The following is a 16978-nucleotide window of genomic DNA, read 5'->3' on the forward strand; positions in this document are numbered from 1 at the left end:
TTGGAAGGCTAGGATGCGTCACATAATCAGGGGTATTGATGAAGATGCTTGGACTGCAGTTGAAGATGGGTGGTCTGCTCCTACTGTGCTGATGGAGGACAACTCGTTAGGTCCTAAACAGAAAGACAAGTGGACTGACTCCGAAAAGGCTGCATCAAAGTTTAACTCAAAGGCGCTCACGGCTATATTCTCTGCGGTTGATCTCGATCAATTCAAGATCATTCAAGGATGTGAATCAGCAAAAGAAGCATGGGACACCTTGATAAATCACTTCGAAGGTAACACCAGTGTTCGAAGGACCAGAATTGATCATCTTGCCTCAAGGTTTGAGAATTTACGAATGGGAGATGATGAACCAATTGATGGTTTCATATCCAAACTCAGTGAACTGGCTAGTGAATCCTCTGTTTTGGGTAAAAAGTACGAAGAGAAAGATCTTGTGAAGAAGTTACTAAGATGCTTACCACCTCGATTTGAAGCTTACAAAGCGGTGCTAAATATCGCTGTAGACACTGACGAGATGAAGTTTGATCAACTCTCAGGGATTCTGAAAGTACACGACCTCGAGAAGACTGACAGACTCACTGATACTCAGAAAAGTATTGCGTTTGCTGCAGAATCAAAGGAGGAGGACAGGGTTGCTAAGATTGAAGAGAATCTAGGTTTAATGGCACGTAACTTCAACAAGTTTGTGAAAAGAATGGAGAAAGGAGGGAGTAGATCAAGTGGTCGTTTACAGAAGAATGAATCAGATCGTGGATCTAGACAAGATGCTTCTAGAAACTCCAAGAAAAAGGAGTTACAGTGTCATGAATGTGAAGGGTATGGACACTTTCGCAACGAGTGCCCTCTCACCAAGCGTAAGGAGCTGAAGTGTATTGAGTGTAAGGGCTATGGTCACACTCGTAGTGAGTGCCCTAACAACCTAAAGAAAGAAAAATCCTTGATGAGTTTCAGTGACACAGATTCGGACAGTGAAAGTGATGGAGAAGAGCTTCACTTAAACTTCATGGCTCTTATAGGACAAGATGTTGATTTGACTAGCACGACAGAAGCCAGTGCAGTAGATAGAGAGGATGAGGATGAGCTAAATCACGACCTTGAAACAGAGTATAAGGCACTCTTTAATCAGTTTGCTGAATTGAGTCATGAGAATCTACAACTGCTGAAGGATAAAGCAATGCTGAAAGCTCAAGTCAATATCCTGGAGTTAGAAAAGCCAGGAAACCAAACGTTACCTCTCTCGCCGTTGAAGGAATCTGACCAAGAGCTACTATCGGTCAAACGAGCCATGGCTGAACAGGAGCGAGTTCAGAAACTATTCGAGATGAAAGTAGGTCAACTGAGTGAGCTACTTGAGAAGGAGATGGATAAAAGCAGGTTACTTGAAAGTCAACTAGCTGAGAATCATAAGCAGATCAGAATGCTCTCCGTGGGAACATCAACTCTGGATCATCTCTTAACCATTGGTCAGTGTCCTAGTACTAACCGAGGACTGGGATTTCATGGATCTACCTCCAAGGTTTCCTCTGAGAAACCAACCTTTGTGAAGGAAGCAGCTGACGAAATCAAAGTGACTAAACAAGAGAAAGGCAAAGCTGTCGTCAGTGGTGCTGAAATCAAAAGTAAAACACACAATCCAAGAAGAAGGAATGGATGTCACTTCTGTGGAAAACCTGGTCATCACGTCAGGTTCTGCTACTTTCGTCAAAATCAGTATCAACGTGCTTGGAGAATGAACCTATGCTACTTGGAACCTACTGTATATGGTGGAGTGTGGATTGCTAAACGAGACTTGTACCCGAATTACAAGGAAAAAGTGCCGGTTGTGTCACACAATCAAACGAGTGAGTCACATCTTCAGGAGGAAATCACACTGTCCTGTAACTTCTCGAGTACTTTTCATGAGAAAGAGGTTCTAAGCAACGTAGCCTATACGAGTGCTGATGCTGAGGTTCCAGAGGAATTACCATGGTACTTTGACAGTGGTTGTTCAAAACATATGACTGGAAAGCTTGAATACCTTGAGAAGCTGGAGCTCATTAAAGGCGGAAAAGTGACTTTTGGAGATGGTGCTCAAGCTAAAATTCGTGGTGTAGGGATAACAGACAGAGAAGATCTTCCACGACTTATCAATGTGTACTATGTGGATGGACTCAAAGCAAATCTCATCAGCGTTAGTCAGTTGTGTGATGAAGGTTTGGAAGTTATATTTAATAAGAAGGAATGTCGAGCAGTGGATGGTGATGGAAACATAGTTCTCTATGGAGTGAGGTCTGGAAATAATTGCTACATGTGGAAACCATCTCAGACTACATGTCTTTCAGCAACTGAATCCAAATTGGATCTCTGGCATCGGAAGCTGGGACACATGAACACTAATGGTCTAAATCGTCTAGTAAAAGCAGAAGTGGTTCGTGGTGTTCCTGATCTTGAGAAACACACCACTACTGTATGCAAAGGATGTTGTCAAGGAAAGCAAGTCAAGGTGCAACACAAGCAAATTACAGAGATCAGATCGAAGAAAGTTCTGGAACTTGTGCACATGGATTTGATGGGACCAATCACCCCAAACAGCATCGCAGGGAGGAGATACATATTTGTGCTGGTTGATGACTTCTCTAGGTATACCTGGATTGACTTTCTGAAAAATAAATCTGATGCTCTTGATAGCTTCCGAGTGCTCGCATTGCAACTCAAACAAGAGAAGGGTGGAATCGTTCAGATTAAGAGTGATCATGGAGGAGAGTTTCAAAATGAGCAGTTCAAATTATTCTGTCAGAGCCAAGGCATTAGACATCAGTATGCAGCTCCGAGAACCCCGCAACAAAATGGTGTAGTGGAAAGGAAGAACAGAACTCTTCAAGAAATGGCTAGAGCCATGCTGTGTGGTAACAATGTACCATCCAACTTTTGGGCAGAAGCAGTTGGTGCAGCTTGCTATATCATAAATCGAGTGTACGTGAAGCCAAACACAAAGACTACACCGTACGAGCTCTTCAAAGGAAAAACTCCAAACTTGAGCCACATGCATGTATTCGGATGCCTCTGCTATATCTTAAATGACAAGGATCATCTTGGCAAATTTGATGCAAAGAGTGATGTTGGGATGTTTCTGGGTTATTCTACAAATAGCTCTGCCTACAGGGTATACAATCATCGTACTAAGTTCATTGGGGACAAAGTGAATGTGGTGTTTGATGACAGTATCGGTTTCTACCAAACTCAAGTAACTCAGGCTATTGATTGTGCTACACAGCCGAGTAAATCCAGTCCAACAACCGCTCAGATCAAAGATGAATCTGAGGATGAAGATGATCAAGAAAGAGTGGAAGTAAAACTGGATCAAGGGAGAGTGCATAAGAATCATTCACCAGATGATGTGATTGGAGGGATCTATGATGAGAGAGTTACGAGGAAGAAACATATCGATTTCAAGGAGATGGTCAGACTTGCATGTCTTACCGTCAAGATGAATAAACTGGAATGCTTTGTCTCTCAAATCGAGCCTAAAACTTTACAGGAGGCATTGGATGATGAATACTGGACAGAGTCTATGCATCAGGAACTTGAACAATTTGTTCGCTTGCAAGTGTGGGAGCTTGTTCCCAGACCAGAAGGTGTGAATATCATTGGCACTAAGTGGATACACAAGAATAAGACTGATGAAGAAGGGAACGTCATCAAGAACAAGTCACGACTAGTAGGGCAAGGATACACGCAGGTTGAAGGTGTTGACTTCGATGAAACCTTTGCACCAGTGGCACGTCTAGAATCAATCAGATTGCTGATTGGAATGGCATGTAATCTACGCATCAAGCTATATCAGATGGACGTGAAGAGTGCTTTTTTGATTGGGGTTCTACAAGAAGAAGTATATGTGACACAGCCCAAGGGATTTGAAGATCCTCACTTTCCGGATCATGTATACAAGCTTAAGAAAGCCTTGTACGGACTTAAGCAAGCACCCAGAGCTTGGTATGAACGCTTGACTGACTTTCTTATTGCGACTGGTTTTCAGAGAGGAGGTGTTGATAAGACGTTGTTTATTGGAGAAAAGGGAAGAGACATCATGATTGTCCAAGTATACGTGGATGACATAATATTTGGAAGTACCTCTATGCCTATGGTGGATGACTTTGTCAAAACTATGACTAAGGAGTTTGAGATGAGTATGGTTGGCGAGCTGAGTTACTTTCTTGGTCTACAAATCAAGCAACTTGATGATAGAATCACTGTTTCTCAGAGCACCTATGCCAAGAACCTCATCAAGCGATTTGGGATGCAAACGAGCAAAATTGCTAACACTCCGATGAGCACTACAACCAAACTCTCGCGTGATGAAGAGGGTAAATCAGTTGATGAAAAGCTATACAGGGCAATGATTGGGAGTCTTCTGTATCTCACTGCAAGTCGTCCTGACCTATGCTTAAGTGTGGGTATCTGTGCCCGGTACCAAGCTTGTCCAAAAGAGTCTCACCTGAATGCAGTAAAGCGAATTATAAAATATGTGAAAGGTACTCTGGATTTCGGACTTCATTATACATTTGAGACTAACGTGAATCTTGCAGGATTCTGTGATGCTGATTGGGCAGGTTGCTTGGATGATCGACATAGCACTTCTGGTGGTTGTTTCTTTCTCGGAAATAACATGGTGGCATGGCATAGCAAGAAGCAAAACTGTGTGTCGCTCTCAACAGCCGAAGCTGAGTACATTGCGTTGGGAAGTTGCTGCACTCAGTTACTCTGGATGAGACAAATGCTTGTGGACTATGGTATCATTACTAACCCTATGGTAGTACACTGTGATAATATGAGTGCTATCAATTTGTCTAAGAATCCTATTCAGCACTCACGCACCAAACATGTGGACATCAGACATCACTTCGTGAGAGAATTGGTAGAGATGAAAATAGTGCTTCTAGAGCATGTATCAACAGAAAAGCAACTTGCTGATTTGTTCACCAAACCGTTGGACTACAACACATTCCTGGGGCTCCGTAAAGCTTTAGGGATTGTGAATCTCTGAATAAGCCAAGTCAGAAGAGAAGGGTCGCTGTAAATTCGTAGTATCACATGTAATCTCCACCACCACGATAAAACCTTAAGTCAACAAGGTCCTCCCTGTGAAGCATCCTGCTTGATCTCAAAGCATCTACTGATTCTATTTCACTAAGGAAGGGTACTCAGCTTGGACTAGGATGCTGCAACATTTTATGTATGAGTCTTGATCACTGCCTGGATTGAATAATGAAGCACAAGAGAGGTGAGTGTAAGAAGGAGTGAAGTGTGTGTGACACAAGGAATATGAAAAGTAACACAAGTCGTGAGAAGTCAGAATAATAAGGCCTGGAATGATAGATACTCGTTTTTGGAACTGGGTGTTACAGCACTTACTTCTAAGCTCGATCACTGTCTGGACTGGGCAGAGCATACCACTGATTCTGTTTTTGAGATAGCTCAGAGTGGAGCAGGGTGTTACCCCACTTTGCCTCTACTCTTGATCACTATCTTTTTGATCGAATTAGTGATTATGCTCTTGGTGATACAGAAAATTACAACTCATATGTTCTCTGTCGTGTTGTAGTGACAGACACAATAGGCCTACTTTGTGCTTCTATGCCTTACAGATCAGTGTGATATTGAGATCATTGCGTGGTTGTGTTACTGGGAAGAATCTTGTCTGTGACAGCTACTCGGCTGAGAAATAGCTACAGACTTGAGTTGATTTACTGAATTCTTCAAAAATTTTGGTGGACGATTGTGTGTGAAAAACGTTTTCTCCTCCCCTTCTCTGGACAAAAGGCATATCAGTTATGCCTGTAAATAAGTGTGATTGCATATTCTTGGTGCTTCTCTGTTGATGTTAAGCTTCTCGTGTGTCCAAGCTTCATCTGTTCCATCTCTCTCTCATGCTTATAAGTGATGCCTCATCCTTTTTGGTTATATTTCTTTTAGACAAATGGAGTCCCTAATGGGTTTTAGACAATGACATTGGGTTCTTTATTTTGGGCTCTCAAGCCTTTTTGTTTGATTACTAATCAGCCTATTTGAGTGTGATAGGGTTTCAAAGAAGGTGCTCACATCTCTCTCTTTGTCAAATTCGACTCCCTTATTCTCTCTCTCTCTTGGCGGCGACATGCAACCGGTTAGGAGAAGCTCGCGCCTGAATCGCTCTCCGATGGCACCTGGGAGCTCGTCTCAGCCCCCACCGGCGTCTTCTCAGCCCTCTCCTGCTTCGTCTTCGCGGAGGCGAGCACATCGCCGTTCGACTCGAGCAGCCTCTCCCGAGCCTCTCTCGCCTGAAATTGAATCCCTCTCGGATACGGATTCCGACAACGATAATACTCCTCTTGATGCAACTGAGATCCGTGTCAATCAGGCCAAGGAGCAACGCTTTGAGGAAAGTCGGAGCATGTACCGGACCAAATCGCAACTCTATCCTGAGCTCATGGCACCGCGCACGACTCCTTTGGATCAGCGATTCTTTACCGTTGCGGCTGCCGAGAGGTTCCAGTCGCTTCGTCGTCGTAAGTTCATCACTCAGCATCGGATCTCTCTCACCGATGTGAACATGCAAGATGTCAGGAACGTTGTGCGTGGAGCAGGGCTACTTCACACACTCACTGATGTAGATGCGTACCAACCCACTATGGTTAAGGAGTTCATTGCAAACCTCCAAGATGCTGAGGAGCGAGATGTTGGAGTTGCTGTGTATTGCAGAGGATACATGATTGACTTCTCTTCAAGTTTAATCAATGATATCTACTGTGTGCCTGGTTTTGAGGATGACCCGAATTGGTTGGGTGAAAACATTGATGAGGTGTGTGGGTTTCTCATTGAAGGTCGCATCAATCGATGGGAAAACATGAGCTCCAAGTTCCTTACTCGCACGAATCAAGTGCTCTACAAGTTGGTCTGCACGAACTGGATGCCTACTATGAACTACACTAACATGAACCAAGATCGTCTGAAGTTTGTGTACATGCTTCATCACAACGAAGACGGTTTCAACTTCGGGAAGCTTGTCTATGATCAGATCATGGATATGGGAGCTAGAACTAAGTCAAAGCGAGCTTGGCGCATCATGTTTCCAACGTTGATTCAGCAGGTCCTTAACTATCAGCAGCGTTTTCCTGTTGATGAGTCTACTGGGTTTCCGAAGCTTGTGGTCAAAGACATTAAGGCTGGTCGTGGGAATGGTGCAGATGCTCGACCTCCGAATCTTGAAGAAGATCTGAGTCGTCTGATTACCGGTCTCAATGCGGTTCGCATTCGGCTGAGGAGTAAGAATATCAGTGCTCTTTGATTTATCTGGTTGTTTTGGCTAATGTGCGTTTTTGTTTTTATCCCCATGTGCATCTAAGCAGGGGGAGAATATGTTCTGCCATATCAACAGACTGAGCCAGCTGAAGACGAGCCAGCTGAAGACGGAGGCAATGACACTGAGGAACTGAGTCACTGTGATGGTGATGAAACGGAGGAGCTGAGTGACACTTTCTAATGTGTTGATTCTGATTTCTAGAATTCGGATTATCATGTAGTGTTAAAGTAGTGTGAGCTTGTGGCTCTTGTGTGCTACTCTTAAGAATAAGTTCTCCTAAGCAATGTGTGTTATTTCTAGGAACTCTTTGATAATCGGATGAATCTATGGATGTTTATGCTGTCATGTCCTGTTGCTTGTGTGGAAGTTTTCATATTTATGCAGGATGCTTAGATTGTCACATTGAGATAAAAAGGGGGAGAATGTAAGATCAAGAAAAGAGCCGTGTGTTAGAAGAATCAGAGTGACGACGTTTTACACAAAGGAGCTTGTGTGTTACACGCAGATGTCGCAGAGTTATGGAAAGATGACGTGGCGATACTCATTAGATTCCAGGATATAACTTGCACATCAAGTTGAGAGAATAATGGAAGATTTGGATTCCCCGAGATATTAGGAAAATAGAATATTCGGTAAGGACTACTTAACTAGATTGTCTAGGGCAGATCTAGGTTAAGTACGTTATTGTAAAAGCTTGAGCAAGAGGTTGTTCTTGTCAAGAGTTAGACGATCGAGTGCCTTGTGTTGAGCAGCTCGATTGTGTCATCAATATTAGAAATTGGTCCGTCTCTAGTCGTCTGTGACTGAGAGTAATTCGGATTAAACAGATCTAGGAAGATTGTTTAAAAGGTTTCTAATAATCAAGGAAAGTGTTCTTGAATTGAGTTTTGTGTTCATTTACTGGCTGTCTCTGAACTTTCATACTTTTCACTCGAAAAGTCATTCTCTCTTTTCTGTTGTTTTTTGTTTAAAGGCACTTGTGCAACAAAGACGATATGAGTCTCATGTAAACATCCAAGGAGGAGATGAGCTTAATGCTGGAGCTAAGCTATCTGACTCAAACCTAGCAGCAAACATCCAAGGGGTAGAGGATGACTTCCAACAAACAATAAAGTGTCTTGTGAGTTTCATCAATTTCTATGAAAGAAGATCTTACGATGAGTGTGACAACGTCTTGAACCGTTTGAGGGTATTAGGTTTAACTTCACTAAGTTCTACTAAAATTAATGGCAATGGATCCTATAGCTTGGTTTTGTTTTGATGTGTGTAGGGACTTGTGGCCAAACGTGTTGGGGGTAACCCATTTGTATATGGAGAGGAGCTAGAAGATATTCAAGATTTAGATTCTCTGAAGCACAAACCACACTTTCCTACGTTCAATGAGCATGAAGCTTTTGGCTTTGCTAATAACGATGTGAATAATATTGCTGTTGATCATGATGAACAAGCTGCAGAAGAAGAAGAAGGAGAAGAAGAGGAAGTAGAAGAAGAGGAAGAAGAGGGAGAAGGAGAAGAAGAAGAGGGAGAAGGAGAAGGAGAAGAGGGAGTTGTGTCTCATCGTGTATGGAAACCGACTCTTAAGGTAAGTTGATTGTAGTTTATAGTTTTGTTTGTATTTTTTTATATTAACATCATTTTTTTTTGTAGTTTTTGGAAAGGTTTGAGAAACTGCAGTTTCTTCGCAAAGTCATCTTTATCTTCATCTTCAGATTCGGACTGGGAGATGTGAATGACTCGGTCAAACCCGAAGTCTTATGTAAGACAATATACTTGATGCTCATCGTTGAACCTATAGAGTCAGTATATACTAGATGCTTATCGTTGTTTTTCAATATGCTAATATTTGCCATAAATAGATTGCTTCTTGCTAACAAGCCACGTTTGATAATATGCATTAATTAATATGACACTGTAAACTGGCACGTGATGTTCTCATATATGATATTTGTACCTTTGTGAAAATAATGATCAGCTGTAAAATATTTAAACAATATGACATGGCTAGCTGTAAAATAATGATTACAAAATCGACGGTTATAGTGCTCCAAACATAATCAATGGAAAATCAATGACCACAGCAAAACACAAACTTAACAAACACGACAACACATGCAACTTAACAAACACCACAATACATGCGCATTAAGGGGATGTATTGAATCATAGATTTTAAAACTTTGGGTGGATTTGAAAAAAAATTGGAGTTTGAAGAGATTTGGACAAAGGAAAAAAGATTTGGGGGTGATTTTTTCTTAAATTTCAAAATACTTGAGATCATTTGATCTTTAAATTTCAGAGTGCTTTTCAAAGTCAAATTATTTTATAACGTGAGTAATCACTCTTTCCAACAGAGTAAGAACATGACATGAGAACAAAATATTCAAGAAACGTGAAGAAAGTTCACTTGATTATCTTTCAATTTACGAGTTCTAACAGCACACTGTTGACCAGATTCAAGAAAGCTCAAGAGCTTATAAAAGCAAATATAATAGATCAAAATTGTTTATCAAAAACCCAAATTCATAAACAAAATCATGAAAGATAAATTTAAAAACAAAGTGGCAAAGAGAACTTCTAAAAGCAACGTAAACTGTTGCTGCATCAAGATCCCATATGCACAGCATTTGTCCACATGGCTGCTGCTATATTTGCTCTCCAATTATTAGCATTCACTTTTTACTTGTGATTCTACCTTAACCGTATCGTAATGGTTTCTTTGCATCTTGGCAGTTCAAGACTATTTCACAAAGGAGAGACATTAAAGTCTCAAGGGCCATCATGGTCAAAAGGTCAACATCAAAGATTGCTGAAAAGGAAGCTGAGCGAGGTCATAGTTTCTGCATCTGAGAGAACCATCTTCAACTCACTATCCCCTATAACAACACCATTGAAAACATGTGGAAGTTTTGGAAAGAGAACAAGCTCCAAAGAGGAGAAATCAAGTTTATAATATCACAAAGAAACCAGCTTTATTGGAGTATAACCAACGTCAAGGTTTTTCTTTCAATTCAGTCACAATAGGAAGGAGTACAAACCTTTAAACACTTTCAGCTAATTAGAAAAACTTCTGAAAAATACAGAGACCTAAAATCAAATAAATTAAGAAGCGTTCTGGAAAACTTTCAGTGAACTTCCTGCTCAAAGCTTTTAAATACTAGCCCAGAGAAAACATGGTTTATCCAAGACACAACAACACTGTATTGCGAAGCTTTGAATCTCACAAAAGCACCATTTTATTTGAAATTAGGCATTATGAGCGAGAGTAGTTCGTCACCTTGTTGGATACTCAACTTATCCATACCTTCGTGCTTTTGAAAGAAAAGTGTGGAGACATTAGATCTGTTCTTTTCATCACCGCTGCATCCAGCGTCAGTGTTCATAAAAGTACGGCAACGGAGATAGAAAAGTAAACAGAATTGAAAGTTAACTGCCGCAGATTGATTGCTGGAGACATAAAAAAGAGACGCCAATGCTGCTGAAATTTTCCGCTTCGGTTTCGTTTGTGTGTAAGGCGTAATTATCGGACATTGACGCTGGACGCAGCGGTGATGAAAAGAACAGAGCTATTGTCGAAATTTGATTATGAAGAGATGTACAAAGATGAATTTGGTGGTGTAGATTCTGGTTTTGAGAGACATTGGTGGGCTCGTACAATTTGGGGATATGGACTATAGTTTTTTGTTCTGCTTAATTTTGTTAATATTAATTCTGGCTCCTTTCAAATAACAGCTATAGAGGTGTGATTTCTATAACAAAGATTTTGACTCAGAAATGATCGAAAGCTTGCATCAAATCCTTTTTTTGGATTTTTCTTTTCAAAATTGTTTTCTTTTGGATAACAGTGGATTTGATTTGGTTTTTATAAATTGGTCATTGAATAACAGTGGATTGTAAGTCATTTCTAGTGACTTTACACAAATGTTATATTTAATAACACTGAAATTTGAGAATTATTTTATAAATCATTGGTTGAATAACAGGAGATTTTGAAACAAAACGAGAACACTTTAAAATTCATGATTCAATACACTCCCCTAAGATAGAGCAACTACTACGACTCTCTGCGCTTGTATGGGACTCAACCCTTAGTAAATACAAAAGCTTACATTAGTAGAAAGAAACCTTGCTTAGGAACAAATATACAAAGAAATTCTACAACATATACAAAAAAATCACAAAATTTTATATGAAACTTTTAACCGTTTTAGTAATTTACACTCGTTTTGAAAATTTCAAAATACAACATATACAAAAAAAAACATATACAAAAAATCTAAATTTTTATTATATGATTAATGTAATTGTATAATTTATTTTAATAATAAATAATTAAACAAAAGATAGAAAGTATACATATTATTAACAAATCTTTATTATTTAAAATTATTACTTGTCATATATATATTTTAATCATATTAGTTATTTGTAGTTTTTATTTAAGGAAAGAATAGGTAATAAATTTCAATTTGATAAATGAATGATCTAATATGCTTGACAGACCTGTGTGCGGACGACCATCGACCTTCTCTTCGCTCGGAACTCTCCAAGCAAGTGATTTGAGGTACTTTAGTAACTCGATTGGAATGCTTGAAGCTACTAGAGAAAGTCCTACTGTTTCATTTAGAGCTGAAACAGCTTTAGATGGTTTTTTTCCTATTTAATTCAACAATCGACTTTGTAAATGATTCAGTAGATCCGGGAACTTCTATTATTATGTTAGAAGGCTTGCCCCAAGCGGATGTACTATATAATATAACATTTTCTAGCAATTTTATTTTAGACCACCACAGAAGAATATTAATGAAAATAATATAACTAAAATTATCGGAAATTCAACAAGTGAAACTAGTCCCTAAGGTGGTGGTGCTTCGTTAAATAGAGGGAGAAACAAGTCGCGAATAATTCCCTGTTTCATGTCTCTCAGTGTCTGGCTTGCTTCTTTAGCTTCTGTGTCAAAGAGAGACTTCCACATGTCCAGAATGTCAGGCTCCATTGCATCCCTTGCAAACCCATACGCCTCTGAAACACTTCTCACACACTCCAACGTCTCTACTAGCTTTTTCACCGCTTCTTCAAGGGGAGACGTAGCCTCTCGGCCACATGGTCCTCCTGCTTTGATTATGTAGACATTACAATTCAACATACAAAATTCAAAACCAATATTCTTGTCATTCTCCCACATCACTCCCCACTGGGCCGAATTGTTTCCATCAATCTGATATTCCCCATTCTTCGGTTTGATATATTTTGTGTAGACATAATGCATAACTAGAAGCAGCCTATCCATCACATGCCCTTCATTAATGATGCCCACTTTGGCATATCGCCATAACCTATAACAAAACCATAACATAGTACGAATGTCATCACACAAGGAGAACATGGATTGAGCCACGTATAAGGAGAGCTCAACTCCTAGTCGCACAATCTCCTCTTTCGCTTCCTCCGTTTCAAAATTCTTCCCTAGAATGTAAGGAGAAGATGTTATGGGCAGTGCCAGTATATCCCTAGGCAAAGGTTTGCCAAAAATAGGCATAAACAAGTCTCTAAGAAACCTACTCTCCACCGCTTTGGATATAGTTTCACCATCGTCAAAAAGAGACTTCCACAAGGCAGAAATATTTGACTCTATAGTCTCCTTGGCAAACCAATCCACCTCTGAAACGGACCTCAATTTATCATCTAGCTTCTCCAGCACTTGTGGCTTGTATTTATCTATAGCCGATGATAGTTGACGATCATCAAAATAAGCAATGTTTCTTCTAAGAAAAAAATCAAATCGATTCAAGATTTTGACTCCATCAGCGAAATGCTTCCAAGTGTTCCTGATTAATTCCCATTGGACAGAGTTATCACAATCCTGATTCGTCGTCGTCGTAGTCGTTTTGGGTTTGATATATTTTGAGTAGACAAAATGCATAACACGAAGCAGCGTTTCCAAAACGTGATTCCGGTTCCTTGTTATACCTTTCCATAAAATATAGCAGAACCATGACATAGTAGGAATGTCATCACACAACAAGAGCATTGAATGAGCCACACGTACGGAGAGTTGAGCTCCTAGCCGCATAACCTCCGCTTTTATATCCTCTTTCCCAGAGAAAGTCCTACGAAACAACAAACATTAAGCCAATATTCTATTCGACTTAGTTATACCGTGGCAGCCAAGGGACTACACTGACCTAGTGTATGGGTAATATCTGAACGATCCGGCCAATGGACGGAGACGACGCAGCACAAGAGAGGTTTCTCTTGATTCCATCTCGGTCTTTGCCAAAAAATCAAAACACTACAAAAAATAAGAATTATACAATCAAAACGCGACTGCAAGATGATCAGAGCTAAACGTAGATACACGCATCTGAAAGAGCATGTAAATACCTGTGTGTATGCAGAGAGAGGGGGATAGGGTTGCTCGCTGCCTTCGGTTTTTGGTTCAACAATGTTTCTAAGGAACTATATACGAAAGTTAGGGCGTAAATTATCTACAAATCGGAAATTAAAAAAATTGTTAAGAAAAACGAAGTTATTAATTAAGGAATATTTTATGAATTAAGTAACCAAAGGCCACATGAATTAAGTAATTAAGGAATATGATAGACAATTGTGGCTTAATGGAATTTCCTTGTTTTGGGAATACTTTATCACGGAGTGAGAGGAGAAAAGGACATAATGTTAAGTGCCGGTTGGATCGAGCGCTTGGTAATAACGACTGGCACAATATGTTTTCCTATTCCCATGTGGAGTACCTAGGTATGTTTGGATCGGATCATAGACCGATTGTGGCGTCGGTTGAGGACAAAGTGATCAAATTCAAAGGTTCCTTTCGGTTTGATAAGAGATGGATAGGTGAAGAGGGGCTGATGGAATCCATATCCAGGGGCTGGCAATCAAAACGAGTTAATGATAAGGTTGGAATTGTGGATAGGGTATACTGGTGTAGACATGAAATATCAGTATGGCGAAAGAACAACCCTCCATATGGGAAGAAAAAGATAAATACTTTGCAAAAAGCACTTGAGGATATACAAAATGATTTTACTAAGTCAAATGAAGAGGTATTAGAGATGTCCAGGAAACTGAAGGAGGCTTATAGAGACGAGGAAGAATACTGGGAACAAAAAAGTAGAGTTAAATGGCGCACTTGCGGGGATAGAAACACAGAGTTTTACCATGCATTGACAAAACAACGGAGAATCCAAAATAGGATAATTGGTTTACACAAAGAGGATGGAACGTGGGTTAACTCGGAGGAGGTGGAGAGAGTGGCTGTCAACTATTTCAATAATTTATTCTGTACATCTTCTCCATCAGGTATTGAGAGTTTTCTGGAAGAGGTACCGACTTCGGTGACGGAAGTTCAGAATAATAGACTATTAGCTACGGCTACGGAAGAAGAAGTTAAGGCAGCACTCTTTATGATGCACCCGGAGAAGGCTCCGGGACCAAATGGAATGACGGCATTATTTTACCAACAATCCTGGTCAGTAATTAAAGGTGATGTGGTTCGCATGGTTAACGAGTTTTTGAGAACTGGGGTATTTGATGATAGACTGAATTTGACAAATATTTGTCTTATTCCAAAGACAGCGAAACCGAATCGAATGACAGAATTGAGACCTATCAGTTTGTGTAATGTTGGGTATAAGATCATCTCTAAAGTGTTATGTCAGAGACTCAAAGTAATATTACCAAATTTGATTTCGGAAACACAATCGGCTTTTGTTTCTGGGAGGTTGATATCGGATAATATCCTCATTGCGCAGGAAATGTTTCATGGGTTACGAACTAACAAGTCCTGTCAGGGGAAATTTCTAGGAATCAAGACGGATATGAGTAAGGCATATGATCGAGTTGAATGGAGTTTTCTCCAACGGATTCTATTAAAGATGGGGTTCTCGGGAGAGTGGGTTGCGTTGATGATGCAATGTATTTCCTCAGTTAGTTATAAGGTTTACTAAATGGATAGCCTAAGGGGCATATAATCCCGGAACGAGGCCTACGACAAGGGGATCCGCTATCCCCGTACTTATTTATTTTATGTACTGAAGCGCTTATTGCGAACATTAAAAAGGAAGAGAGGGAAAAGCGGTTAACAGGTCTAAAGGTGGCTCGGGCTAGTCCGGCAATTTCTCATTTACTTTTTGCAGACGATAGTCTATTCTTTTGTAAGGCAACAGTGCAGGAATGTGGGGTAATTCTCAAGTTAATTAAAGAATACGAGAGAGCATCAGATCAACAAATTAATTTTTTTAAGTCATCAATTCAGTTTGGTCATAAGGTTGCGGAAGAGGATAGAGCGGTTATTCATGAGTTGTTAGGCATCTCCACTGTAGGTGGTATGGAGAATTATCTGGGAATCCCGGAGAGTCTCGGCGGGTCAAAAATTCAGATATTTGGTTTTCTAAATGAAAATGTTAACAAGAAGGTTAACAGTTGGATGGTTCGGTTCCTTACTCGAGGTGGTAAAGAGGTCTTAATTAAATCTGTGTCTTCGGCTATGCAAACACATGTCATGTCCTGTTTTAGACTCCCGAAAGGCGTTACAAAAAAATAACGAGTACCACAGCACATTTCTGGTGGGGAGGCAGCGGTAACAAAAAAGGAATACATTGATTTTCATGGGATAAAATGTGCACACATAAAGAAGAGGGAGGTTTGAGCTTTAGAGATCTACAAGTCTTCAATACGGCTTTATTGGCAAAACAACTATGGCACCTAATAGACAAGCCAGATTGTCTATTTTCGAAAGTTTTTAAAGGAAGGTATTTCTGAAACTCTCATCCATTGGATGAACACAGATCTTATTCTTCCTCTTATGGGTGGAGAAGTATCTGTTCAGCTAGATCTCTGGTTAAAAAATGGCTAATCAAAAGAGTTGGAACCAGGCAATCGATTTCTGTTTGGAATGACCCCTGGATCCCAGCTCCTCGCCCGAGATCAGCACAACAAAAAAATCATGTTCAATTTTTGAACCCATCTTTAACGGTGGAGGACCTCATCAATCCACTCGATAGGACCTGGAATGTAAACCTCCTCAATGCATACATACACCCGGACGATGTTAAGATCATCAGAGGTATGGCACTTAGCCGGACTCATCGGCCTGATACTTATGGCTGGGCATTTACAGAATCTGGAAAATATTCGGTGAAATCAGGATTTCGAACGGAAACCTTATACCCGGATAGGGAACCAAGGATACCGCCGTTTGGACCAAATATAAAACCTTTGCTGGCTTTCTCCTGGAAATTAAACTGCTCGCCTAAATTGCAGCATTTTATTTGGCAAATACTATCCGGAACATTACCAGTGTACAAAAATTTAAGGACACGTGGTATTGAGTGTGATCTTAGATGTAATATTTGTGGAGCTGAGGAAGAAACAGTCCATCATGTTTTATTTGAATGCCCACCAGCACTGCAAACATGGGCCTTATCTAGGATTCCGTCTCCCCCGGGACTATTTCCCTCAACATCAGTTTTTTCTAGCTTGGATTATTTATTCTGGAGGTTACCGAAAGAAGTGGATTCAAACTATTTTCCTTGGATTATGTGGTATATCTGGAAGAATAGAAATAGTAAGATCTATACAAATAGGAATGGAAATCCTCAGGAGATACTACGGATAGCGGATCTCGAGGAAAAACTATGG

General features: G+C 40.2%; 2 protein-coding genes across 3 annotated transcripts; one reads left to right on the forward strand and one right to left on the reverse strand.

The window, feature by feature from the left end:
- Positions 1 to 6181: 6181 nt before the first annotated feature.
- LOC108845030 (uncharacterized) lies at positions 6182 to 7504 on the forward strand. Its single transcript, XM_018618300.1, has 2 exons — positions 6182 to 7286; positions 7371 to 7504. Exons 1-2 carry the CDS (start codon positions 6182 to 6184, stop codon positions 7502 to 7504), a joined length of 1239 nt encoding a protein of 412 aa, XP_018473802.1.
- A 4549-nt stretch (positions 7505 to 12053) lies between these two features.
- LOC130509328 (uncharacterized) lies at positions 12054 to 15221 on the reverse strand. 2 transcript variants are annotated; one of them, XM_057005165.1, is made up of 3 exons: positions 13706 to 15221; positions 13507 to 13592; positions 12054 to 13431 (listed from the first exon to the last, which is right to left on the reverse strand). In XM_057005165.1, exons 2-3 carry the CDS (start codon positions 13584 to 13586, stop codon positions 12177 to 12179), a joined length of 1335 nt encoding a protein of 444 aa, XP_056861145.1. In that variant the 5' UTR covers positions 13587 to 13592; positions 13706 to 15221; the 3' UTR covers positions 12054 to 12176. The 2 variants fall into 2 exon arrangements, with proteins under 2 accessions (XP_056861145.1, XP_056861144.1); XM_057005164.1 differs by having other exon boundaries at positions 13507 to 13613; positions 13706 to 15220.
- Positions 15222 to 16978: the final 1757 nt, after the last annotated feature.

The sequence above is a fragment of the Raphanus sativus genome, chromosome 3, assembly GCF_000801105.2.
Source record: "Raphanus sativus cultivar WK10039 chromosome 3, ASM80110v3, whole genome shotgun sequence".
Lineage (NCBI taxonomy): Eukaryota > Viridiplantae > Streptophyta > Magnoliopsida > Brassicales > Brassicaceae > Raphanus > Raphanus sativus.

Coding starts and splice junctions, on each gene's coding strand:
- LOC108845030 (XM_018618300.1), top strand. CDS start 6,182: ATGGCACCTGGGAGCTCGTCTCAGCCCCCACCGGCGTCTTCTCAGCCC. Junction 7,287..7,370: donor GGTTCGCATTCGGCTGAGGA/GTAAGAATATCA, acceptor GCATCTAAGCAG/GGGGAGAATATGTTCTGCCA.
- LOC130509328 (XM_057005165.1), bottom strand. CDS start 13,586: ATGGAATCAAGAGAAACCTCTCTTGTGCTGCGTCGTCTCCGTCCATTG. Junction 13,432..13,506: donor AGATATTACCCATACACTAG/GTCAGTGTAGTC, acceptor GTTGTTTCGTAG/GACTTTCTCTGGGAAAGAGG.